Source organism: Lepidochelys kempii, chromosome 13, assembly GCF_965140265.1.
Source record: "Lepidochelys kempii isolate rLepKem1 chromosome 13, rLepKem1.hap2, whole genome shotgun sequence".
NCBI lineage: Eukaryota > Metazoa > Chordata > Testudines > Cheloniidae > Lepidochelys > Lepidochelys kempii.
Window position 1 is genome coordinate 4,477,348 of NC_133268.1, and position 26,940 is coordinate 4,504,287.

Genomic DNA, 26,940 nt, shown 5'->3' on the forward strand with positions numbered 1-26,940 from the left:
CACACCCTGTAAGAACCGGGCTTGTGGACTCGGTGCTTCCAAGCCCATGCTTGAGCGTCCGCCCTGCATCGTAAACCTGGGCTCACAATGGCTGGACCTGGACCTCGCTGCCGTGCCAACACGTCCGTATTGCACTGCGTAGACCATCTGACTGCGGCTTGAGCTGCTTCCACACTGCAAAATGACAGGGCTTGGACCCGAGTCACAGCAGGACTTGGGCTCTGACCCACCCCCCCTGGCAGAGTCCTAGGGTCTGGGTCCTGAGTACTTGCTGATCCAAGTCAGACTGAAGTGTGTGGGGATGGAAAAGGGCCTTGAGCTCAAATCTGAGTCAGAGCCCGGTCTTAACATGCTGTGTAGACCCACCCTGAATCGCCAGCTCCCTCCAGGCCCACTCCCTCTCAGCCAAGCATGGAGATGCATCCTGCCTTGGATTGGAGCTGGTGAGGGTGAGACGAGGCTCGGCAAGTGTGCATCTGCATAGAGCAATGGCTCCCCAGATGCCCACACACGAGCACTATTATTTCATTTAAGAAGGGAGAAATGATCCACCCCAGCTGCCAACTGGTTCCCTGGCATGTAGAGGTGTGCGGCACCCCAGTGTCTCCATTCACACCTAGCGTAATGGCAGGAAAAAACAGGAGTTCTTACTCGCTTAGTTTCAGGTACCAGGTCGTCCTTCATCCTTCGTTTGGTCCAGTCCTTGGCCAGTTCATCCTCAGCTATCTCCTGCAGGTGGAAGACCGCTACTTGGGCTGATGTGCGCCGGATTCTACCACTAGGAGTCCTTTCAAAATCTTCTACTGGGGTGGCCTCTGGCTTCACCTCTGGCTCTTCGGGAGGCTGAAATATGGAAAGGGTTAGGAAAGAGAAAGGCTAACAGCTGTGAGAGGAAAGACCTATGAGAAAAGGAAAGTCTTCTTATCACTGGTGAGGGAACTTCAGATCTTGCTTTTGGAAGCTTTCAGGGCCTGCGTATTTGCACACCAGCTTTTGCACACACCATTACTTGCACGGCAGGCTGCAAATAAACTGTCACACACAGGTAAGTTTTGGGCTTGCAAAACGCTAAGAGCCCTTTCCCAGGCCTTCTCCGCAAACATGCAAAGTTAGAGGCTGGAGGCTGCAAATCTGGCCCTCCAACTGGAGTGAAGCTCCCTTCTTAACAGAGCTAGAAGGCTAACTTCTTTTGTGAGATGGTCTTTTAACCCTAGCCATGTTCCCACGTATATTAATGTCTCAGTCTGAGCAAGTTACAGCAGTGAGTGACTGTTCCATCAGTAGATTTCAACAAAACGTATGAAACGCTGACTATGGGTTGGGCTGGCCACCGTGAGCACAATCCCGCCCAGGACCCTAGCTAACCCACGCCGCTGCAGTCACACGTCTACTTTTCGCACACTAGCTTGCTCACTGATAGCACGTGTATGGTAAGCTAAAATGGAAGTTACACTTCCAGGAGAGATGTATCCCTCAGAAGTCAGTTCTACCAGCCTTACTCACACTGAGCAGCAGTCACTCACAAGAATAGCCTCCAGTGGGGACTCTCTTTGGGTTTGTGATGGGATTGGTTCATGCCCTATCAGAGGATAGTTTCACGTTCAAATTACATGCCCGGCTGAACATTTAAATGGGCAGTGAGACATGTGTAAACAACAGAGAACTGAGGCTTCATTTGACCCTGGTTGTTCCACTCAGGAACTTTTCTCATCTGTCTCAAAACTCCAAGATAGTGTTTAAAGAAGTCAGGGACAGTTTGGTCCCATTGTAATGAGAGTTTCCTGCTGCCCTATGAACATAACGGGGGCTGTGGGGGTTTGCTGCACCTACCGCACTATCTGCTTAAGTGAACAGAGACACAAGCTTTAACATTCAGCCTTGCTCTTGAGACTCACCAAAGAAGTGTGCTCCGACCGCACGTGGTAGTCATGTCCCGCCTTGGATTTATACTTCTTCCTGCAATGTGGGCAGGTGAATATGGGCTTCTCCACTTCAGAGGGATGCTTCCCACACCATTTCTGGTGGTACTGGTATCCCATCAGACTGGAGAAGTTGGCTGTGCAGCCCTATGGAGATGGGAACAAGAGAGGGTTAGATGGTGCATTCACTGCACATGCATGCGAACAGGTTGAAAGGATCATAGCACCATCACTCCAACATTTCAAGGAGGAACACATCAATACCATCTACCACGCTGTTCTGCACCTCCACGGCATGGACCCTGGACTTCCCCATGTAACTCCTGTGGGAGCTGCGAACTACAGGGCAGCTGCACCATCCCCGCAACCTCTCTCTAACTAGTCTGGGAGGTTTCTTATCACGTCCTTCATTTTGTGCAAGGATGTTGTGCCCCAAACCCATTCTGCTTGTTGCCCTGGGAATGGAGCAGACGTTCCTCACTTTCTGGGGAATCTGTCCTAGTTTACGTCCCTAAGATCGCCACTCTGCCAGCTGGCGTGCTCCACCTCCCATACAATTTCGTACCATCCACCAAACCTGCCCAAGGAACAATTCTGAGACTTGGGTTCAGAGCAACCCGAGCTCTCCACTTGTTTAGAGCACGCACAATTAAATGGAAAGCAGCCAATAGCACCTGCCCCTGGCCTGCCCAGTGGCCACCTTCATTCCAAAACATCCTCAAAAAATTACATTTAACCTCCGACAAGGAGAAATAGAGAGAGGAGACCAGTTTGGGCTGGCCACCTGCAGCACTTCAGACCCAAGTGCGAGGATTCTCAGAAACGCGTATGACAGACAGGGTGTAAATGTACATCTTGGGGTGGAAAGAACTGCTGCTCGTGGGATCAACCTGGCAAACCATTCACAGCCAATTATTTTGCCCCTTTATCTGTTCCCAACGTGCCTGCAAATAGCTCACGGTACATGTTACTTGCAGCTATTCACTGAAGAACTTCAGTGAATAATTCTTGCCCTGGAGCTTGCTTGTGAACAGTTCCTTGGTTGCAAGTATTCAAAATTCCCACTGGATGGGTTAGATCCGATTGGACATGCTGGCCCACATGTGTTATGTTTCTGTTCCCTGGCTGGAGGAGACTCAGCTTTCTGGGGCAGATACTTGGGTTTACCACTTGGGAATTCCCCTTCCGTGAATATTCCTCAACCTCCCTGTTTCCTTGACCATTCCTGCCAGGAACTGACACAGAGCGTACACACCCCAGGGAGAACTGAGCTGCGGGGAATTCATTTTAAAACGCCCACAAACAAAGTGTCGTTGTGCTATGTCTCTGTCCGCCTCCGTATCTGGGCTCTTAATTCCTTTCATCCTTTTGCAGAACGATAAATAGGAATTGTTCTTGTACCTCGTTGGGGCATTTCAGTTTCCCCATCTGCTTTAGCACTTTCCTCAGCCTTTCCCGCTCTTCCTGTTCACCAACTCCAGCGGTTTCCAAGGGACCAGGCTGGAAACAAGGAAGTAACAGAAGCAACAGAGTCAGCCATTCACTCGTGTCCTCTGTACCCTGAGTGTTGTCGCAAACTTCACCCTCGCAAGGAATTACTCTCTCTCAACTCTTAGAGGAGAGTCTCGGGTTAAAAATCATGGGCTGGATTTTCCAGAGCTTCACTGCCCTTGAAACCGCTTGCTTAATTTGCCCATACAGTTAGCATGTGTTCACATGCAAACGGCTAATTTGAAAATCCATATGCAATTCATAAGTGAAAAAATCTGCTTTTACAATAGACCACCGGAGCCTGATTCATAACAAAAAGGCAAGATGGAATTGGTAAATTCAGGACATACAGAAAATACGGGTATGCCTTGCCCTGGTCTCCCAGAAATATACAGGACCAGATTTTTAAGAGCGGCCTCAAAAAGTTTGTGCCTGCCAGCTTTTGTGAGCTCAAATACATTCTTGTGCAAACCACACATTTGCACATCCTAGGTAGACTTTGTTTCATGCCCATTGGGAGGTTAAATGCCCAATTATGTGATTCCTGTAAGTAACTACCCATTTCCCATGGTTTTGCAAGCCCAATTTTGGAGGCAGAGTTTAGGCACTTTGAAAATTTGGCTTCTCGATGTTAGTCTTTTCTGGTCATGCTATGATGTGCGGAGTCCAGTGGGTATCCATGCTGTATATGTGGATATACGCTGTGTGTTAAGGACGGACAGTGCTCAGGACAGGGAAAGCAGGGCATGTTGCAGATCTGGACTGAGGTACATGTTGGGAGCTGTGTGTGGGATGGTGGAAAGCTGGTGCTTCCAGTCCTTTGTTTGCATAAGCAACAAATTCACCATTTAAAAAAAAAAAGAATTGTTTGTTTATTCTTCTTCGCCTGCATCTCCCGGAGAGAGAGAGAGAGAGAGAGAGAGAATGAAAGCTGGAGATCAGTGCCTGCTCCAGGAGCCCTTACCTTGTTGACATGCTCAGCCATGGTGTGATAGTTGAGCCCAGCTTTGGACTTAAACTGCTTTTTGCAGTGTTGACATTTCAAGGCATCCTGCAGCTGAACAGATTAAAGGAGAGTCACCACACCGGCCATTTCATTTTTGATTTCCCAAAGCGTGCATTCTGCCTCAACCCAACAGGGAACACTTGATGTAGGCCCCATAAGATGATACTGAAGGCTACTGAATGGCGCTGGACCTGAACCAGAACTTTAGATCAGAACCTCCAGCCCTGAGACCCAGTCTGAGCTGGCAGCTTGATCCTCTCTCTCCAATGCACCACCAAATATGGATTTCTAACCCTCATGCCCCAAACTTTGGAGAAGTTTGATTTCAGGCCTGGATTTTCAACCCCCCCAGGCTTGGGTGCACTTGGACCTGGGGTCTCAGTTCAGCTCATTAGAGGGATACAGAATGTAGATCTACTGGTCTCATAGAGACTGCACTCTGCAGACATCTGTAATCATGATGAGTCCTGGAAGGTGATATACTCCCCTCTGCTACTGGACTATCCAAAACTGAAGAACTATTTGAAAACGTCACCGAGATTTCATCAGCAGAATAGTTTCCTGCTATTCTATTACTCTGCCATATGACCCCTGACTCTACATTCCATGTGGCCTGTTAAAAAATGCAATGAAAATGAACTACTCTGCATTGCAACTTCTAACCTGCTGATGGACAAGCAGAGTTTACAAAGTGATTAAGCACATATGGACTTCCACTGAGGGGAATATCAAGATTTATTGACCCCAGAGGCAAATACGCACGGCAGTGAACCAACAGACAATAAGTCTAAATAGCCACCAAAACGAGAAGTCAACGCATGTCATTGTTCCAGTCGTTCAAACAGCTAGCCTGATGGTCCATCTAACTGTATAAAGTGTAGGGGGATTACCCAGTAGCAAAACACCAGCTCCTTAAACCACCTCCCTTCCATGGATGCCAGGAGTGTGGTCATGAGTTTCCCGTGCCCAGGAGATCTCTGACTACCATAGCAGGCCCTTGTGGACTGGAACTTGGTTCAAGTCAGGAGCAGGCCCAATCTACATTGGGGACCAGCTGGGCCCATAGCTGGCTAGGATCGGGAGAGTAGAAAGCTGCTTTTGCACCCCTATCCTGAGCTGAGCTCTGGGTCTACAATTCCATCACAGGAGATTTTCCTACATCGGAAACCATGAAGAAGCTCAAAGCATGTCTCTTTCAGCAACAGAAGTTAGCCCAATAAAAGATATTGCCCACCCCCTCCACCTTGTCTCTAAAATATCGCGGGACCAACACGGCTCTAACATCACTGCAAATCATAAACCATGGCTAAATCATGGCCAAATTGGCCAGATGAAATTCTGCCAGGAGTGATGGGAGCGTCAGCTTTGGGCTAGCAGCGAGCACCACAGCATGGTGCCCCTCTGAGTGACCCAGCAGGCAGCAAGAGGCCCAGCTACCTCATCTGCACACCCACACGCCCGTTTACATGTGGAAAGGCAAGTTTTACTGCCCTCACGTGGATTCACGCATCAAGCAGACTGGCCGGTCTCATGGCCCTTTATGTTACCCACTAGTCTAGGGAGACCGTCACAAAGCACACTGTAAAAGTAAGAGAGAATGGATGAAATCCTGACGCCACTGAGAGTTTTGCAATTGACTTCAACAGAACCAGGAGTTCATAGGACAATAGTATCCCACTGCTGCATATATGCAGAGGCCAGGCTGAGGTGCCAAGCCGCGATGCATGCGTTCCAAGTGGGAGGAATTGATCCTATGTCGTCTTTCTATTAGGATGGATTTATTTCTAACCCACCATGAGCCTGATGAAGATGGAATCGGTTTGTCTGATGGATGCCGATGCAGAGGAGAGTCAGTTTTTCACGGTACCATGACTGACCGACAGCACTTTGACAGGCTTACTAAACACACCTCGTTGCCCCAAAGTCTGGCCTCAGCAGCACGCATACAATGGGTATCAATGCATACGCATGCACCGGGGGTGTCGCACAGCTGTAACTGACGGCTGTGTCCAGCCAATCAAAAAAAAGCAGCTTATGCAAAAATGTACTGGACCAGTTTCCTAAAAGCTTTTGGGGCACCTTTATGTGTGCAATTACTGCAACTGTGTGTCCAAACTGGGGATCTGCCTGGAAAAACTGCCGCCATTATCCAACATGTGCACTCAAGGGCAGTGACTGCACAGATAAATTAGACACAAACTCTGCATGTGCAGTCGCACACCTAAACAGTTGTTTGAAAATCGGGCACCCATCTTCTGTTTGAAACGGATTTTGAGTAAGTTGGTTTTTCAGAGTCTGAAGTTTAACGGGCCACATTTTAATACAGAGATGATCTCATCCATGCCTCCACTTGCATTCGTTATCCAGGGACCACCTCCGCCCATTGACAATGCCAAAGGTCTCCGGAGGCCACAATAGCCCACGTGGAAAAGTACTAGGATAGAGGTACTGAGTGTGTGTTTGCCTTATTTTAAATACAATTTAAATCCAGGCAGGGTGTTCTTCTGAGAGATGTGCACGACCACAACCACAAGTTATTGGGCTCAGTGCGCGAATGTCCCGTGGTGAAACTCCTTGTGTTATGCAGGAGGTCAGATTAGATGATCACGGTGGGCATGTCTGGTCTTAAAAATCTATTAATTTAGCAGCTGGAAATGAAGGCGGAGAAGCCAGCCTGAAGCGCAGAGTCAGCTCTCTGGAGACAACCAGTAGGTGTCCCACAGCTTGAGGTTTAGTGAGCACCAATATCAGTTAGAGACGATTAATTAATTATTAATTAATAAACAAGAGCAAGGATGGCCCAGTGGTTAGGGCCCCTACCGAAGACCTGAGAGCCCCAGGTTCAATTCCCTGCCCTTCCACAGATTGTGTGTGTGACCCTGGGCAAGTCCCTGAGCTTTTCCGTGCTTCAGTTCCCCATCTGTACAATGGGGACAATAGAATCATAGACTACCAGGGTTGGAAGGAAGCTCAGGAGGTCATCTAGTCCAACCCCTTGCTCAAAGCAGGGACCAATACCCAATTTTTGGCTCAGATCCCTAAATGGCCCCCTCAAGAATTGAACCCACAACCCTGGGTTTAGCAGGCCAATGCTCAAACCACTGAGCTATCCCTCCCCCCTTATTTTATCTCTCAGGGGTGTCATGAGGATAAATCCATTAACAACTGTGAAACACTCTGAGGTCTCCCAAGGAAGGGTGCTGCATAAGAGGTAGGTATTTATTATTATCAATTATTTCATTCTAGGGTGTGCAAATTTCTTCCCCACCAGAATAAATGAGCTAAATTTGAACACTGATTGCAAGCACCTACTTTCTGACAGACTTCCATGTGCTTTTTGAGCCCAGCAATGGTTTTCCTGGTTATAACGCCACACGTAGGACAGGCAACTTCTCCTTTCTCATTGATCTCCCGCTGCCATTGATCCTCTGGGTTTGCTAGAGGGGGGAAGAACGGCAAAACAGGTAAACCGTTGGTGCTAAAATAAAGCCCTTTCCAGGATTCATGAATAAGAGAAACATCAAGGTTCAAAAGGTTGGAAGCCATTGAAATGGTCAAATGCAACAAATCATTCGTAGAAAAAAACCCCACATTGCAGACCACATTCCCAAAATTCTGGGTGCAAAAAGGCAGTTGGGTGCCTAATTTGCACCTCAAATTATTGTAACAGCTTGGGCAAACGGAGCCATGTGCACAGAGTCATTTCATTTGCATGCCCATTTTTGTGCGCAATGGGGAAAAATACATATTTCCAGTATCTGGTCTTGCGGAGAAGTTTCTGCACTTGGGTAATTCATGCACCAGGGTGTTCCTGTTTCATGCACAGAGTCAGGCTGCTAGGCCATTAGTTTGCAATGTGGTTTACAAACCCCATACAGAGCACCGGCAGAAAGGAGAGGAGACCAGACTGAACACAGCTCAGCACAGCTGCAGACTTGCCGATCATGGAGGCATGCACCCTCACCTGGGACCAATAAAGAAAACAAGCCCAGCTATAAAGGAAGCAGAACAGAGGAAGATGGGGAGGCCGAAAGGACTGGGATAGCTGAGGGTAACAGCCCTGTGCCAGGCTGCCTCTAAGAAACTGAGAGGGAGACAAAGGAAGACTACAAGCCCTGGAGTTTCAGAGCTGACTGACTCATTTCAGGTTAAGTTGAGATGAACAGGGGGAGACCAGTATCATGTTCCATAGATATGGACTGGCAACAGAGCTTGCTTATACACACCAGGTGTGATCATCATCAGATCCTTTTAATGCTCTGCCAGGTATGGCTCAGACTTGGTTAAATAAGGTAGTTTACACACAGCGCTACCCAGTGGCTGAACGGTACAATTTGTTAGTCTCTAAGGTGCCACAAGTCCTCCTGTTCTTTTTGTGGATACAGACGAACATGGCTGCTACTCTGAAACCAGTACAATACAGTTTAGCATTCCATGCCTTCTCCCCCTTAAAGTTCTACACGCCTACCATTTCCCATTGTTACATTATCATGCTACCTTTGTAGTTCAGTACAGATCAATCTGTTACGTGTTGCAGGATCATACTGGTTTTCTAATTACATGACCCAAAAGTGTAACAACTTGTTCATCTGGCTGTCCATTAGTTGCAATGACTGGCTGTGGTTGGTTTGGAATCCTGGATTCTTCTTCTTGTTCTGCATCTGTCATCTGTAGTGTTGCTCTGTGCTGTTCTTTGAGGAGCAAACTGGAGATATCAGCCGTTGCTGTTGCACTCTTCACTGTTGGTCTTGATCATGTATGATCGAGCTTTCCTTTGAGACAGCTGGAGTTGCCCATCCTTTTGCTACATCCAATTTGACATGAAGATGGTCACCAGGTTCTCGATGTGGCCATTCTCTGAGTGATATCTGCTGTAGAAGTGTTCATAAGCTCTTAACTTTTTTACCAGATTTGGCTCCTCTCTTCATGTCTGGCCACTTTGGAGATAGGGTTTTTTCCAAAGTTGGAAGAGTGCTTCTGTGATGTCTTTCTGTCAGGAGTTGTGCTGGACTATAACCAGTAGCCACTACTGATGTCGATCTGTAACTCAGAAGAGCAAGAATGGATCTCCCTGCTGTAGGATTTTCCTGGCTATCTGTCCAGCTCTCTCACCTCTCCATTTGCTTGTGGGTAAGGTGGGCTCCTAGTAATAGCATCAAAATCATGTGTTGTTTGGACTTACTTAAATTCTGCCGCAGTGAACTGTGGTCCACTGTCCGTTATTAGTTGTTCTCAAATATTGAAGTGAACTAAAGGGCACTTCAGTTTCTCAATAACACTGCAACCTGTTATGTCTTTCAAGTACATTATTTCGGTATAACTGGAAAGAGTCCACAAGCACCAGGTAATTATGTCCTCTGAATCTGCATAAATCTGCAGCAAATCTCCTCCTAGGTCTCTCAGGAAGCGGAGTCTGTACATTGTCTCTTACATTGATTTGAACTGGATCTCCTTTCAAAAGTTCAGTATCAACAAATCCCCTATAGAGTTCTTCTGACTTCCACCTTTCTTACTAGGCCCATCTTAGCTGCCACCTTTCAGCTGAGAAAGTTGTTGGTCCTTGATCCTTTGATCACACACGCTCTGAATGCAAAGCTTTTGTCTTTGTAAATTATTTCTGTGATGAACTGGCCCATGCAGTTCAGAATCCCTGTAGGGCTACTCAGAGCCAAGTCAGATGACTTCAGCTCTGGCCTGGGATGAGCTGAAGGTGATTCTAAGTCCTTTCTGAGATGACTGTGACATCAGCTCCTGAGTCAATTTTAAAGTCCATAGTTCTGCCATGAATATTCAATTTCACTTTCCAGGCAGGCTCTGTGTCATCACAAGTGATAGATCCCAGAAACAATGCCTCTTGAGTGTCTGTAATTTGAGTCAACTCCCTGACTGCTTCGGTGCAGCAAACAGCCGCAAAATGTCCATATTTTGTGCATGTATTACACCGTGTGTCTCCGGTTGGCCATGCATCATCTCCTGGGATATGACTTTTCCCACACCTTGTACATGTAGGCTGGAATTTGTCCCTCTTAGCCTGGGAGCTCTCTCACCTTCCTTCAGGAGTTGTATGATAATGACTTTTAACTCTCAAGTGTCTGTTCATAGCTTCTAAGCTAGTTTCAGGTTTTTTGAACTGCTCATGCCTTTTGTTTTGTTGTTTCCCTAATTCTGACTGCTTTACTATCTGAATAGCTCTAGCTCTGTTTAAATCTCTCTTCAACTGTAGCTGCTGTGAAAGGTTTTTATCTGTTAACTCAATAACGAGTCTCTCTCTGATATTCTCATGTTTTGCATGCTCAAAATTACAGTTTTCAGCCAATGTATGCAGAGCTCTTATAAAACATTCAACATTTCCCCTTGGTTCTTGAATTTTCTGGTGAACACATCTGTGTCAAATATAGGCAGAAACCTTTCCATAAACATCTTTGTGACTGTCTTCAGTAAAGTCAAAGGGTTTAAAAATATGCTCTGCCTGCTTCCCCATAGCAAACAAATTAAAGAAGATACCTGTATATCTCCAGTTTCTTTGCGGAGTTTGTTTGCAGTTTGAAATCTTGCAAAACACTGCTTCCAGTCTGTCCACTGGGAAGGCCTATCAAAGCTGGAGTTCTCTGGGAGCACTGAAGAGTGGCATGTTGATGAGATCTTGCAACCTTTCTTGCTCACTAAGACCCTAAAGTCCATGTTGAGAACTGAGTCTATAGTGAATGGGAAGGTTCAAAAATAAGCTATTTCTGCAACCTGTGCAATCTTTTTGCTTTGTTCCTCTGTTTCTGATCTTAGTTTACTCCTGGTACCATGTCATGTCCCTGTACCAGATACGGCCTGGCTTCAGAGCTTGCTTATGATGATCACACCTGCTGTGTATGAGATCCTTTAATGCTCTGCCAGGTATGGCTGAGGTTCATTTAAAGAAGGTATTTTGCACACAATGCCACCTAGTGGCTGAATGGTATAATAGAGTTTAGTGGGCCATTAGGGGAAAGCTGGGGCCACTAGACAGACGGCCCCTAGAGCGGCTGAGAGTGATCCTTCCTCCCCCACAGCAACTCATCTCCCATAAGAGAAACTCAGAGAAGGAATGAAACATAAGCGTCAGGCTTCCGAACCGACTGTGTGCATGTAAGCTCTGTAACTGGTATCTCTGCCACCTGCACAAACATAGGCAGCTACTGTCTGCATGCCAAGTTTCCAACGTGCGTTTATTTAAATGTGTGAAATGAGATTTTAAAAACCCCCCACAGGAGACCAGATTCTGATCTCAAACTGATGTAAATCTGGAGTTCTCTCCGTTGACTCAGATAGGGTGACTCTGCTTTTACACCGGGGAAGTATGGTCAGCATGTGACCCATTGAGCTTGTTTATTTGAACATCTCCGCATTGTGATGAGCTCAGAGAGCCACTTATTTGCATGTGCAATCGGTGAAAAGCGCTGCAGCTGTGTTTATTCTGCGCCTCCTGCATGCCTCTCCCTGTCAAGACTGCCAGCGAAAGCAAGCGCCTGAGGAAGAACTCCGAAACGCAGGCTCCAGACATCAAATGGTCGGTATGTTCATTCAGTTAGTAGCGGAAGAACTGTGCACAAAGCCCAGCCGATAGCCCAGACGCTGGTCCCACTGACGTCAGTGGGAGTTTGGCTAGCGACTTCATGCACGAGGGGCAAGATTTGCGTCTATGTCATTTCCCATTGCTTATCGTGTCATTACTTGAAGCCGCAGGGCAGATTCTAGGCTGCCTTGGCGAAGTTTTGTGATGCTTTCCCGGCACAGAGCTGCCCTAATGCCATCTTCCCTGGCCACTGGGCAATCTCTCCTGTGCAGCAGGATCACTGGGAGGGGTGGTGGCAAGGACACCTCACCCCGCTGCTGAATGGCCTGCTGCTAAAATGGCCCCTTAGAGCCAGGCACAGCTGGGGTAACGCAGAGCAGCCTATTGGCTGCTCTAAATTGTCGTGGGGAACTGGAACAATGGAGACCAGCCCAGGATCACGGGGGTGAAACAGCGACATAATCTTCTCAGCCACCCTCTCCTGAGCTCTGCCCAGCACTCCTCAGCCTCGGCTTGAGATCTGGGCCTCAATGTCACTCAGACCCCAAAGTCCACATTGAGAACCGAGTCTATAGTGAATGGGAAGGTTCAAAAATAAGCTATGGCTGAGTGCTCCAAGCACTGAGACAAGTGTCGAAACGTTTTCTTAACCACTAGTCATTCCTCACGCCGGCAAAATGACTTTGGTCTCTTATTATCCTAGCTCCATTAACCAAACTGTTGCTTTGTTTCTCCTCCCTCACTCTTGGGCGGTTACCACCAAGTGACCCAGTTCTCAGCAGGCCGGGGGAATCCTCATGCCTCACCTGACGATAAATGCGCGACGGCCTCCCTTTTCACACTGGCTCCTGGTGGCTTCTTTTTCAGCTCATCCGTGCTGCTGGTCCCCTCCAGTTTCTTGGCTCGGTGGGCCTTTGCCTTGTCCTCTGCTTTTGCCAGGCCTGTAGAAAGAGAGCAACCTTTATTAAAGACATACACCATGAAACCAGGGCCTTAAGACAAAGAGATTTGATGGATGCTCTTCCGGTGAACGTTATCTAACTGATTCATTAGGCAAAAATCCTGCAGTCCTTTAGGCACAATGACTACTGAAGTCCATGGCAGTTTTGCCTAAGCAGCAATGGCAGGATTTGACCCATGACTATGATATGCCAAGTCACGCATGCACGTAGAATTTTGCAAACAGAAAGTGAGACACTTTTCCTGTTCCCAAAGCGTTTACAGCGTGGGAAATTCCAAGCCAAGACAGAGCACAGGTCATCACTTCAGCTAAGGGATGGAGGGCGAGGGGAACAAGCTGGGAGGGATTTCTGTCTGACGCCTGATGGAGGAATTTGAAAGAGGATCCGCTTCTGAGACACTGCAATATTAAAGGGCTGTTTCCGCTAAGAGACGCGTGCAGGGTACAGCTTTGGGGAACTGCTCACAAAAGGAATCCAGGGTCCCTACTATGAAATAACACAGTTCTGGGATCTCAAATGGGACCTTTACTCCCCACAGCCTTAAAAATTTGCCATCGTGAATCCTGGGACTTCCTTAAACATGCCGTGTTGTCAGACTGTGTGAAACTGCAGGGGAAGAGGAGAGCAGAGAGGAGGGCTAGTGTAAGAGTGAGTGCCAGGCACACGTGGGAACAGAAATCCCTTTGGGACACCAGGCTGCTGCCATCTGCGCTGCTGAGTGAGCTGCTGCATTGCCAAGTCTGACTGCAAAGGCCAACAAATTTGCTCTTGGTGGAAAAGGGATTAGCAGGCAGAGTTCTATACACACAGAGTGAACGGCACTCAGTCCAGCTTCCCTGCTTAATCATGCCTTTGTGTCCTTTCTCCCACCTCATCTTTGCAGCTTGTTCCACGCTTGGAACAAGCGATTACTCGCTTTTCATTCTGGTCCCTCAAGACACACTTCTTAGGTGATTCTTTTTGGCGACAATCCACCGAGGAAAGGGGCCAGGATCGTGTCTTCCCCTATGTACTGTATAGTGCCAGACAAGCAGCCGACGGACCAACAAATAAATAGTAATAATAACAGCTCCGTCTGATGCCCCTCCGCTCTGCACACGCACAACCCCACCTTGTATGGGCAGTTAACAGGAAGGTTACCCACCTGGGTGTGTGCAAGAAATGGAAGATACAGTTTTAAAGGCCACTTTTGAAAATCTGGCCAACAGGGGCAGATGTGGGTCGCAGCAAGACCTGTTTGCCCAGCATCACTTCTTGGTGCAACCCCCTGCAGACTGGGATTTTAGAATGCGAGTCCCGAGAGCCACGTGCATTTTTAGGCATCGGTTTCATGCTCTTCCTGCACATGCCCGCACGGGAGGAGTTACATGGGAAAACTGAGCATTTGCAAGTGCAGATGCGTATTTGTGAGCACAGACGTCTGATTTGCTCAGGCAATGGCAGGAACCGCGCATGCAGAAATGATGCAAAAATGTTCGGCGAACTCCAGGCCCCAACTGGCTGTTAAGGGCACTAGGGATCCTGTAACCAGTTGCTGACATCTGAGATGGGGAAGGAGATGAGGCTGCTGGAGCATACTTGGGGTGGAGCTGCGGGTAGAAAATTAAATCAGAGGCAGTATGATGCAGCCATACTTCTGGGGCTGCCCCATCCCTCCTTTTTCGGGTGGCAGGTCAGAGGGGATAACCTCAAGGCATGGCTACGCTGGAAACTTCAAAGCGCTGTCGCGGGAGTGCTCCTGCGGCAGCCCTTTGAAGTGCGAGTGCGGTCGCGTGCGAGCGCCAGGAGAGAGCTCTCCCAGCGCTCCTGGTAATCCGCCTCCACGAGGGGATGAGCTCCGAGTGCCGGGTGCACGGCTCCCAGTGCTCGGAGCCTGTCTACACGGGCGCTTTGAAGCGCTCTGACTTGCTGCGCTCAGGGGGGTGATTTTTCACCCCCCTGAGCCAGCCAGTGAGAGCGCTATAAAATATAAGTGTAGCCTAGCCCTCAGTCATAAGCCATTCACAGGTGAAGTTTTAGGCCCATCTTGGAAACAGAGTCTAACCAATGCCTCTGTTGGAGGCTCTGCTAGGGGTGCCCTGGGTAATGAACAGATCACAGATACCTGCCTTCACAGGAGCAGGTCGGTGAGGCAGTATTCTGGGAACACAGAGGGGGAAGCTATAGGCTGTGGAATTGAAACAGGGCTGCCTGTTACCTTTCAATCCAAACGTCCCTGAGATGGACGGTTGCTCCCCGGTAAATTTCTTAGGAGTTTTCTGTTTCCTTCCTGACTCGAGAGAGAGAAAACAGAGATAAAAATTTGGTCAAATAACTGCACTGCAAGCGTGGCTTTAAATACACACGGTGCAAAGGAACCTGGATTAACTCTGGATCAGGAGGTGAGCAGTAAGGGATCCAACCTCACTTTACCCTCCCTCCCTCAAGGGGCTTTACTGCCCTGAAATGAAGCAGCTATGGATGGGACCCTCAGTCTAACACCCTCATACAGCATTAGATCCAGATCCCGTGGCAGCTAAAAGGTCTGTTACCTAACCCTAAACTAAAACTACCTAACCCTAGTATCCGAGACGTTATTCCCTATCTTCATAAGGCAGATCTGACTGCTGACGGCTGTTGAACAACCTGGCGTTGCGTGACTAATGGCTCCCCTACCGCCTACGCGGTTTCTGCATGTATGGTCTCCTTAGCTCATGGCTCATTAAGTGCTTTGGGAGCGGAACTCCACAGAACCATTTTCCATCCCCAATGCAGCCGTGACCCATGTCAGTCTCATGCACTCTCCCCTCCGACCGACCGCTCTGTGCACGTGGCTTTGATTTCTGACTGTGGCTGGGGCCCACACGGGGGGTGGGAGGGGTGCTGTGCAGCTTCACTGCCTCCTGCTGCCTGGGGGCCAGATGCACGAGTGTAAATGGAGAGCGATGCAATTGCTTTCAACGGAGTCCCCCTCCATCACGTTGCTGTACAGGAGACCGGCCTTTGCCCTGGGACACCACCCTCTCCAGCCTCCTGAACCAGTGTAGCCCCGGGCTCTAATCTTACTGTGCTTCATCCTCTCTGGGTCCTCCTCCTGGAGGGAAGCCTGCGTGCCCCCTTGCTGTTTGGGATCCTTGCAGCTCGAAGACTTGGCCGTCGGGGTAGCTGCTGCTCCTGCCTCCACTGCCGTGATCTGAAATGCTTTGTTCTTCCTGCTCTCCACGAGGCACTCTCCATTCTCGGGGAGCTCCTGGACCACAGTCTTCTCCACCTTTGCCTGTTTGGGACGGATGGTGGGGGAATCTGAACTCTCAGCAGCTCTAGGGCAAAGCATAGAGGGCTCATTTAAAACGGAGTCAAGAAACCAACGCTGTTGACACCTCTTCCAACCCAACGGCCAACCGGGCTTGCACCACAGTGCCCAGTGGGAAGAGAATTGGGAGTTTCCCCTTTCTCTCTTCCCGGCCTTCCGCAAACCACTGGCAAGCAGCTAAGCCGTGCGTCAGTACCTTTTCTTGCCACTGGCCTTGCCCACGGCTTTCGGCACTTTGTTTTCTGCTTTGCTAGCTGGTCCTGGCCTATCCAAGTGGTTCCAGAGCCTGTGCTTTTCCAGCTGGGTTTTGGATGTGAAGGCAGCTTCGCAGTAAGAGCAAGGGTAAGTCAGCTTCTCCGAGATCGCCCCCTGCAAGAGAGCAGAAAGGTGGGAAAGGGAAAGGACCAGCCCTTCCCCTGCAAGTGCAAGAACCTCCCCGCACACTCACACTGCCAAGACTGGGAGGTAGAAGAATCCCTTCCCACGAGCGCCATCGGCAACATGCCACAGCCGGTGAGCTTTTCAAAGGTGCCAGGGCCGTAGGTACCTGACCCCCATTGACTTTCAATGGGAACTAGAGGGTTATTTCTCTTTGGCTCCACTGGAAATGCCAGCCAGCATTTTAAATGGGAGCCAGGGAGTGCTTTGGTGAGATACACATACCCTGGTGCATCAAAAGGGGAATCTGATCCTTCGTGGGGATGAAAAGAGAATACCGTTTTTAAAATAAAAGCATAACAGAGATCCTAATGCAAACAGCCGCCTAAACTGCAAGCACAAATCCTGCATTTGCACATGCAAACAGGCACAGAGACGTGCAATTGCAAGGTTGCTAAAAAAAGTTGGAGTTTTGTGCACAATTCAGATGGCTGCTGTTTGAGAACAGGGGCCAGTTTATTTCAAGTTGCAGCTTTGAACTGGAGGGTGAATCCTGCAGTGTGATTTCCTTTCCCATTCTCTTTTCACTCCCTCAATCCATGCAATCTGGGCTCCCCGTCAATTTAATTCTTAGGCAAAGCCCTTGCTTTACAATTCTGACGGGGACTAGGCCATGTGGGACTTGGATCATTTTGCTAGGGAAAAACCTGAAGTTCTCTATCAGCCTTTCCCCAGGCAATGGGAATCCAGGGGGATGGGAGCAGGGGTGGGGTTGCCTACGGAAGGACTCTGTTGGGTTAAAGGAAAAAGAGCTGACCCTTGGCACGGAGAGGCGGGTGCAGACAAGGGAAGTGTCAGGGGATGCAGCATTAGTCCAGCCCGCCTGGGTAGAAGGAGTTGGAGTTTAATGGACGCAAACAGCAACTGAGCACGAGAACTCACCGTCTCCATTCAAGAGATTATGGGTGAACCCCTGGCCCTGGTGAAAGTAAGGGCAAAACTCTCACTGACCCCAATAGGGCCAGGATTTCACCTCACATCTATACTGGGACGTGTCAAGAAATGCAGTGTTAGATCTGCCTCTTTATATGCAAAGGTCCCTCCTGGGAAATCAGAACCCTGTGCACTGCCTCCCCTGACTCCTCCACTGTACATTCAAACAGGGCAATAGCAGGCTCTGGCCTGGCCCCTACATTTGGGGAAAATCTATTGCCCACCTCCATGGGGGCCTTAGGTTCAGCAGAACCAACGCAGCTCTTTGGCATGGGGTGGGAGAAGGCTGCGCAGCCTGTGGGGAATGCATGCCAGGGCTCCCTGTGCCCCAGCACAGCAATGCATTGGGGCGAGGGAGCGAATGCACATCACTGCAGATCCACCCACCGTCCCTCACCACAGGCAGGCAGTGCAGCAGCCAAAGGGGTTTCTGTAGCCCTCAGGCTGGAGTACCAGCCACAGAGTGGCTTTCTTCCCTCGCACGTCCCCAGCACACAGTCGAGTCAGCTGGGCTAAGGGCTGGATACTGGCCTGGGCCCGCAGTGAGCGGAGTTTCCTGTTGATTTGCACTTAGCCGGTACTAATGTAGCTTTGCACAGGATCACGCAAAATTCCTCCACTTGCACAATCTGACCTGAAGGGAACACGACAGCTGGAGAGGCTAATATATTTGATAATCCCATTTCGGGGAGTGTGTAGTCCATATTTCAAAATGTTCTCTGCCCGTCCTTTGAGCTACCCATGCCATGCCAGGTAAAGCAAACCTACCCCCATGTGATCAGCTCACACCGCCTCTTAATAAACTACAGAACTATTAGAGACTGAAATAAACAGCAACCCTCAGTGCCATAAATGCGGGGCAGAAAAGTGAGGGGAGATTGCAGATTACTGAAAGGTTTCTGCAAACACATCATGGCTCAGTTTCTGTTGCCTTCGAATCTCAACTAATTCACCTGTTTGGAGCCTGCCCAGAAATTCCGCACAATCCCAACTGCTCAGATAGAAATGGGGGGAGGGAATAGAAATGGGGGGGAGGAAAAGGACAACATATTTCCTCCTCTAGCCTGTTTCCTGTTTTGAGCTGCACAGGGCAGGGATTGTGCCACCCTCTCTTTGAAAAGGGCATCTGTGGGCAACGTGGTTTTCTTTTTAGAGGGGAGGTCACGTAATCCAGGCGAGCAATTTCCTTTTGCAGGATGGTAATTCAGCTTGGATTTCTGCACCATGCTCCGCAGACAGGCGTGGGCCTGCACACACACGCACAGATACTTGCACAAAAGACAACCGCAAACAAAATTTGCATCTTCCTGGATAAGGAAGAGCCTAATTAAATGAACTTTTCGTTTCCTTTTTAAACAGCGGAGTCATTTGAACTAACCACAACCATATTTTCCCCCCCAACAGCTCAAAGGGTGGCTCCACTGGGGAGGTTTTGGATTTTTTAATGGTTTAAAAGGTCCAGCTCATTTCGATTGTCATGCCCCTGCCATTCATTGCCAACCTCGAGGGCAGGGGACTGGCCTAGACGACCTGTTGAGATCGTCCTGCACGTCTATGATTGAAATGAACCAACCCAGGGCATTTTGCGACCTTTCCATAGATTTTCAAGGAATATTCAAGACCTCAATATTCTGAGGAACAAGAGAGCTTTGTCTTAACGAGGAAACGTGGTGGAGTGTAGGTCAGGCTTAGCTAACACAGGTTAACTATGCCTCACCTGAATTGTGAGCTTTTTCCTAGTGTATATGCAAGGTCGGGGCTCTGGAACAATGTGTACAGTGGGGGTGCTGAGTGCCATTGAACCAAACTGTAAACCCTGCGTATGATGGAAAGCACTTCAAACCAGGGGGTGCAACAGCACCCCTAGTCCCAGCACCTATGTGTGTGATTTAACAGATCAAGTGGTAGCCCTGATTAAGCTATAGCTCAAGCCAGTAAATCAGTCTGAAGGTGTTACCTTGCACATACACTAGGAAAAAGGTTACGTTCAGATCAAACTTAACTGCATAAGTCCCCCAGGTTCCCCGGGTGCGTACTCGCATTGCTACCTCATGGTGTAGCCCGCCTCGCTGCACCTCACCGATACTTTGAGCAAGCTAGCTAGAGCCCTGCTGGCAGATGTGTCACTAGGCTATGTCTGCACAGCGAGCGGGGGATCGACAGACATGGCTTAGTGGGGCTTGCATTTGCGCTCTCGCAATAGCTGTGCAGACAGCGCTCTGAAGTGGCAGCTCAGGCTAGAGTCCAGGCTGTGAAGCCCATCCTCGTCCCTACGTTCAGAGCCCGCACTCCAGCCCAAGCCACAACTTCAAGTGCCTAATGGAGACAACTCTGTGTTCTTCTTGAGAGCTGCCCAATAATCCAAGCCAGCCAGTTACACAGCTTTGGTGGCCATGAAACCACTGGCACGCAGAAGGCTGCCGCTCACTAACATCATGCCACCACATGGAAAGCAACCTGGAGAAACCCATTCCCATAGCTGACAGAGCATGTGATGAAGGAGGGGAAGAGGGGCAGTGGGCCCAGACAGGTACTGCTCAGCCTTCCCTTCCAGCCAAAGGCCAGACGTCAGGGTGGCACTGCACATGGGCAGATGGTTAGAGGAGGGGTGGGGATAAAATATTGACTCAATATGAAGGTGCCTGCGAAAACTTGAGACCCCCCAGGCAATTTAGCCCTACTGCTGAGAAATCGTCCAGGCTTGAGTGTTGTGCTGGAAGCAAAGGGGAACGCTGAGAATTACACACACAAGCATGGATCATCAAAATGAAACACAAACCTCCATCCTCCTTACCCCTTGGCAGCGCTGATAATGGTACTTCAGGCCGTAAATACTGGGGAACTCCAGCCAGCAGCCTGAATTGGGGCACTTCACCCTGGAATGGGCCTTGAACGCATCTTTCCACTGGTTCATCAGGGGCAGCTGAGAAAGGGAGACATGGCGGCCCGCAGCTGAATAAACACCTTCCAGCATCCCATGAACACAACACAGGCTGGGGCGAACATTTCAGAAGGGCAGGGGCAGAGCGTGCAGGCCCAGCGCGTCCTCAAAATGTGCACCTGCAAAATGAACTACTTGTACCTGTCACCGCCTGCTTTCTACCCTCAGTCAGGTGCACGCACTCAGTTTTGCTTCAACGGGGGATGCAATCGTGCACTCACACATTGCACCTGCAAAAGGGAAGCAGCCCATCTCTCACTGTGTTTCCCAGATGACTAAAATACACTCTAGCCCAGCCCCATAAATCTCATCAAAAGTCACCTCAGTGATTTAACCACCCCACATTTCATCTGGTCAGCAAATCACGCTGCACCCTAGTCTAATGACAACCTGCTCCATATGTTGTCCATGCTTCAGGACTGAAATTAAATTGTACAATTCCCCAGGGAATAACTCACACTTTACTAAGTGCCACCCAATAATTAAATCAGCTCTGACACCCCCACGATGAATATGCCAGATCTCTAACCTGCCTAATGGAAAGCACTGTCTTGACATGCAAAAGCCTATACAAGTGACTCGCGATGCTGAGTGTCCAACTGGAGACACCGGGAAGAGGCCCAGAAAGTGCCGAGTAACTGCACGGGTGTCTCAAGCGTGGCATCCAACCTGCCAGTCACTTCTTGGAATCTGGACTGCGTCTATTTTTCACGTTATGCCAATGAGTAATTCCAAACCCATGCATCAAACACCCCTCTCTTTGGCAACCCTACTGAAGAAACCACAGTGTGGATCATGCCAGTTGTTAAGCCGTACTTTATATATAATCCCCATAAATAAACCATAGCTCACATCATCCTGTCACCCACGTCGCTCCCATAAGCACATCACCCTTGGCGTCAAATTGTTCAAAGGGGACACACCCGGCCGTGCAGACAGACGTGTGTGCAAACAGAGCTTCATTAGCACATGCAACAGCAGGGCCAGCCTAAGCAAAAACGCTTCCCAAGGGGCAGCGAGATGGCTGACATCTGTGTCTGCCGATATCCCATTTGCATGTGCAACCGTGGTAACTGCATGAACAAAGACTTGCACTGTCTGCTTTTTAAAAGCAGCATCCCTAGGTCCTGCTCCTGAGAGGTCCTGAGTCCACTGGGCACTCAGCAGGTCAGTCCCACATTGCACCGTCCATGATCAAAGAGGGACATCTCACTTAGTGATGTCTCACCTATCTCGACGGGCTGCTGTAAGGACTCGGACTGCTGCCTGCACTGCTAACCCAGACTGCAAAGCAGCCTCATGCTGGAAGGGGGAGTTGCTTTCAATTAGGCTGGTGGTTGTCGCTCTCCTTCTTTCTGGCAGATGCACACACAGGCTCTGTAACAGCATCTCCCCAGATTCTTTCACAGTCAGTGGAATTAAAACCGGCTGATCAGGACCACCACCTGGGTACCTGGTGCTGGCCCTGCCCCACCTCAGACACGTAGGGGGTTGGGGTTGGGCTTTTTACTAGCTCCTTTGCAGGGAGCTGGACAGGATGAGGAAGAGAGAAAGGGAAGGAGAGAATCACAGCGAGAGAGAGAGACGAGGGCAGGGGGGAAATCAGGGTACCAATGGATTTGGATTCTTACAGGAATGTCTTTCAGCACCTGGTTTTCTGCCTTAGGTCTCCCTTTCTTCTTGCCTTCTGTTTTGTCGCTGGTTGCATTTCCTGCAAACAAACACAGAACATGTGGCCCACAGCTACCCAACCAGCAAATCGAGACCTTGATTTCTGTTGCTGCACTAGACTTCTCCGGCCAATTATCCAGCAGAGATAGCCCACCATTTCCTAACCCTCCCTCCTGATTGTGCCGTGACTGTCCAAGCTTCGCACCGCCACGATTCAGCCTGTATCTAATCCAGTGCACGCCGGCAGCCAAACTCCCAGGGCGGGAATTTCAAAACGCTCAGCTCTGGGCAAGCTCTGCTCCCATTTAACCCACTGACTTCAGCGGGAGCAGAGCCGGGCCGAAGCGGAGTGCTCCTGAAATCCCTGCCCTACTGGTCCTTTTCTTTTTGTCTTCAACAATAAACAGACTTGGGCTGGAAAAAGGGGCCAAACCCTGATGCCCAGTGAAGGGAACTGTGGGCAAAGATCCAACAAGAGGACCGAGTAGCCCGAGCCAGGCTGGAAAACACAGGAATCGCCCAGCCCCATCTTCATGCATTTGAGTTCCAGTGTACTCCCACTCTGCCTGCACAACAATCGCTCCCAGCAACGTGGCAATTACAGGGGTGCTTAGAACGGAAGCGTTATGGCAGAGGAGGTGAGCGGTAGGAGGAGATGGGACAGGTAGAGGAGAGTGATGAGTTGTGGCTATGGAGCTGATCATGGGGAGCTGCAGAGACTGGAGGTGAGGCAGTAAGGCTAGGAAGAAAGAACAGACGATGGAGAAAAAGGATGGGGCCTAGGAGAGACTACACGCTGCATATCACCTCCGTGAGGCTGTTTAGGGGCGAAGTTCACCCCTCTGCAGGGGGGCCAGCATGTAGCCTGTAAACGGCTTACATCCTTTCTTGAGGGCTTTGTACTTGGCCCAAACTCAGCCTGGTCTCAAGCCGTAGCAGCTTTGAGCCTCTTGCCCCTGGGTTCCCTACAGGAGCCCTCACTCCCGGGCAATCCCTACTGGTCCCAGCGGGAGTTCAGCTCACTCTTGGGGTCTTTTCAGAGCCCTATTTACAGTGACCTCGTCTCTAGCTCCTGGCGGTGCTTCCCAAGACCCACCCCAGGTCACTGCTGGAAGCAGCCCTCCAGGGCTTTCGCTCACATCTAGCTTGTAGGATCAGTCTGCCTCAAACAGGGGGGTGAAGGAAAAGGTTAGCAACTGCCCCAGGCTGAGCTCCCCTTGTTACTGGAGCTCACTAGCAATCCCTGGGGAACACCGCCCTTTCTGTGGCCAGTGTAAGCTCCACTTCTCCATGGGGAGCTGGGAGCATGTTCTGTGAGTGTGCCAAATGGGCACTGCCCGAATGCAGTAATGCGCAGACAGACAGGGCAAGTTCCAGCACAGGCCTAAGTGGGACTATCATGATGTTTAGCCCTTGTTCTGGCTCCATTGTCCAGGGATGAACTGCGCTGGAGCTGAATGAAGAATTGATGGTTTGGTTCTGTTGACCAAAAACAATCCCACCCCCCTGCATTTTTTTAGGATAGTTTTCTATGTTATTTTCCCCTTTTTCGTTTTTTAAAAACAAGTTGAGCTACATTTCTAAACGAAACGTCGTTCTGAACGGAAAAGTTGACATTTTCATTTTGAAAACATCGACATGAAATGTTTCAACATTAAGAAAAAGTCATTTTTTGCAGCCAAAACTATTCATTGCATTCGACCCAAATTCATGAATAGTTTTGGTCAGCCCAAAACTGCCTTTTTTTTTACCAAATAAAGTATTTGTCCGAAAAATTTCACCCAGTTCTAGAACTCATCCCATGTGAACTAGGATTGGATTATCACCGTTTTTCTGCTAGCAGACTTGCTGAATGCATCAACAGCAGCAAGGTACCTACCCAAATGACCCTGGTTTGCAGAGTCCGTCTGCCAAGCTGATGTCCCACAGGGCTGTATTTTCATAAGATCCACTAGCATCCTGCATTACAGCCAGCATAACGGACCCTTAAAATATAACCTTCATCAACAGAGCTAATCCTCTGAAAATTCCATTAGGTCGAGCTCCTTTGGTATTCAATGACCTGGGTTCTTCTGCCAACTGCTGCACGAGTGTCCCAATGTAACTTCCTATCATTTCAAGCAGGACTGGCAGTCTCCTTTCTAATTTCATACAACCCCCCTTGAAAACAAAAACAAAGCTCCGGTTTGGCCTAACCCTAATGAGCAGCAGAGTTTTCATTATTGTCATGGGCCTGCCAGAACCAGCTCAGAACCCTTCTGAACGGTCAGAGAATGGCAATGCGTATTTACGTATCACAGGGCTGAGCACTATCTAACTGCTTAGGTCATAACGTATGGTCTCCAGCTAGCAGCCTGGGGGCCTGCCCAGCACTACTCCAGTTTTACACTGAAATCAATGGAGTTACTCTAGGATAAGACAGGAATAGTGCCGCAGAGAATCAGCATCACCACAGCAGGGTGAAGCTCTGCCCTTCCTCCTCCACTGCCGATTGTCAGTGTCCCGGTTGGGCTCTTTTTGTGCAGCAAAGATTTTTCAGGGGTCTACTCCATACCCCACGGATGGGGCAATTACTTAAATTCCTCATGAACACTCAGACAAGACTACCCACGTGCTGTTCTCCCGGCCTATCACATCAGTTAACGGCACAGATGTGAGTTCCTTGCAAGAGGAGGGGGGCAGTTTCCTTCTCCTCCTTGCCTGCCTCTGAGGATTTTGGGTTCCTAACACAGGACACGCCAGGAACCTCCTCTAGGATGAAGAGGCCTGGCCCTGCGAAAGACGGCAAGGGAGACAGTTTTGCTGACATCCTTCCAATCTGTGGACGGTGCTGCTTATTTTGCAAACAGGAGCTTTTGGAGTCGACTGAAGTATTTATTTACTGGCAAGGAATCAGAAGAGCCTCCAGTCACACTCGAAAGCCACAGTTGAGTTTCCCTCGCTTCATCACAGAACAGGCTGTGTGAATCACCGTGAGCTACTGCACCCACAAAACCACTGGCTGCTGGTTTTGTTATCAATACAGTTGCTGACACAGCAGAGTGAGTTTTAGGGGGCCTTAAATACGTACCTTAGAGGCTTTGGCCTTGTGTCAGAGATAGTGGGTACAAATGGACCACAAAACACGTCCTGATTGTGCCTGTCTGGTATCGCAATATATCTCTCTAACTTCCAGTTCAGGAACCTCCAGGTAAAAACATTGTTTTCTTTCATTTAATATAGCGTCAGGTACAGCAATGGTCCAGTGCAGTGGTTCCCAAACTTTAACAGTCCGTGAACCCCTTTCACTAAATTGTGAAATCTCGTGAACCCCCTCCTAAAAATGAATATTTCCAGGGATTTAAGTTTAAATTTTCTCCGCACTCCGTGGGGCTCCTGCTGCTGGACCCCGTTGACTGCTCCAGTCAACTGAGCTTGGGCTGCAGGTCCCGCTGACTGCCGGGGCTCGGGCTGCCAGCCCCGACTGCCCGGCCCCGCTCTCCCTGGGGCTCGGGCTGCCAGCCCCGACTGCCCGGCCCCGCTCTCCCTGGGGCTCGGGCTGCCAACCCCGACTGCCCGGCCCCGCTCTCCCTGGGGCTCGGGCTGCCAGCCCCGACTGCCCGGCCCCGCTCTCCCTGGGGCTCGGGCTGCCAGCCCCGACTGCCCGGCCCCGCTCTCCCTGGGGCTCGGGCTGCCAGCCCCGACTGCCCGGCCCCGCTCTCCCTGGGGCTCGGGCTGCCAGCCCCGACTGCCCGGCCCCGCTCTCCCTGGGGCTCGGGCTGCCAGCCCCGACTGCCCGGCCCCGCTCTCCCTGGGGCTCGGGCTGCCAGCCCCGACTGCCCGGCCCCGCTCTCCCTGGGGCTCGGGCTGCCAGCCCCGACTGCCCGGCCCCGCTCTCCCTGGGGCTCGGGCTGCCAGCCCCGACTGCCCGGCCCCGCTCTCCCTGGGGCTCGGGCTGCCAGCCCCGACTGCCCGGCCCCGCTCTCCCTGGGGCTCGGGCTGCCAGCCCCGACTGCCCGGCCCCGCTCTCCCTGGGGCTCGGGCTGCCAGCCCCGACTGCCCGGCCCCGCTCTCCCTGGGGCTCGGGCTGCCAGCCCCGACTGCCCGGCCCCGCTCTCCCTGGGGCTCGGCCTGTCTGCCATGCATCCGGGTCCTACCTGCTGCCTCCAATGCCCGGGGTCCTCGGGTTGCCAGCCCCGACTGCCCGGCCCCGCTCTCCCTGGGGCTCGGGCTGCCAGCCCCGACTGCCCGGCCCCGCTCTCCCTGGGGCTCGGGCTGCCAGCCCCGACTGCCCGGCCCCGCTCTCCCTGGGGCTCGGGCTGCCAGCCCCGACTGCCCGGCCCCGCTCTCCCTGGGGCTCGGCCTGTCTGCCATGCATCCGGGTCCTACCTGCTGCCTCCAATGCCCGGGGTCCTCGGGTTGCCATGAGTGAAATTTTTCTGGCGACCCCCCTGTAACATTCTGCAAACCCCCAGGGGTTCGCGAACCCCAGTTTGGGAACCACTGGTCTAGTGCAAGATGGCAGAAGCAACTAAGAGTGACAAAAAATAGCAAATGCCTGTTTTTCTGTTATATTAAAGGACATTTTAGTGATTTTTATTACATTTTCCATGTGCCCATTTCTTTGACTGCTAGCATTCTCCCTCTGTTGCTGCTTCCTCCATCTACTCAGGGTATAGTTTAAGGCAAGCATTCAAAAATCATAAGTCAGGGCCCCCAAAGTCATGAGACTGACTTTAAAAATAATACATTTGGGGGCTGG

General features: G+C 50.3%; 1 protein-coding gene across 3 annotated transcripts in view; it reads right to left on the reverse strand.

The window, feature by feature from the left end:
• Positions 1-26,940, reverse strand: part of ZNF512B (zinc finger protein 512B) — a 65,241-nt gene that overhangs the window by 21,565 nt on the left and 16,736 nt on the right. For 2 of the 3 annotated variants that reach the window (XM_073308967.1, XM_073308969.1), the window contains exons 3-13: positions 22,160-22,239; positions 20,382-20,510; positions 16,413-16,585; positions 15,970-16,223; positions 15,122-15,193; positions 12,769-12,903; positions 7,729-7,853; positions 4,375-4,467; positions 3,321-3,419; positions 1,896-2,066; positions 652-843 (exon numbers count right to left, since the gene is read on the reverse strand). In XM_073308967.1, coding sequence (XP_073165068.1) covers positions 652-843; positions 1,896-2,066; positions 3,321-3,419; positions 4,375-4,467; positions 7,729-7,853; positions 12,769-12,903; positions 15,122-15,193; positions 15,970-16,223; positions 16,413-16,585; positions 20,382-20,510; positions 22,160-22,239 — 1,523 coding nt within the window. The remainder of the gene's footprint in view (positions 1-651; positions 844-1,895; positions 2,067-3,320; positions 3,420-4,374; positions 4,468-7,728; positions 7,854-12,768; positions 12,904-15,121; positions 15,194-15,969; positions 16,224-16,412; positions 16,586-20,381; positions 20,511-22,159; positions 22,240-26,940) is intronic. The other variant, XM_073308968.1, reaches the window with a different exon arrangement.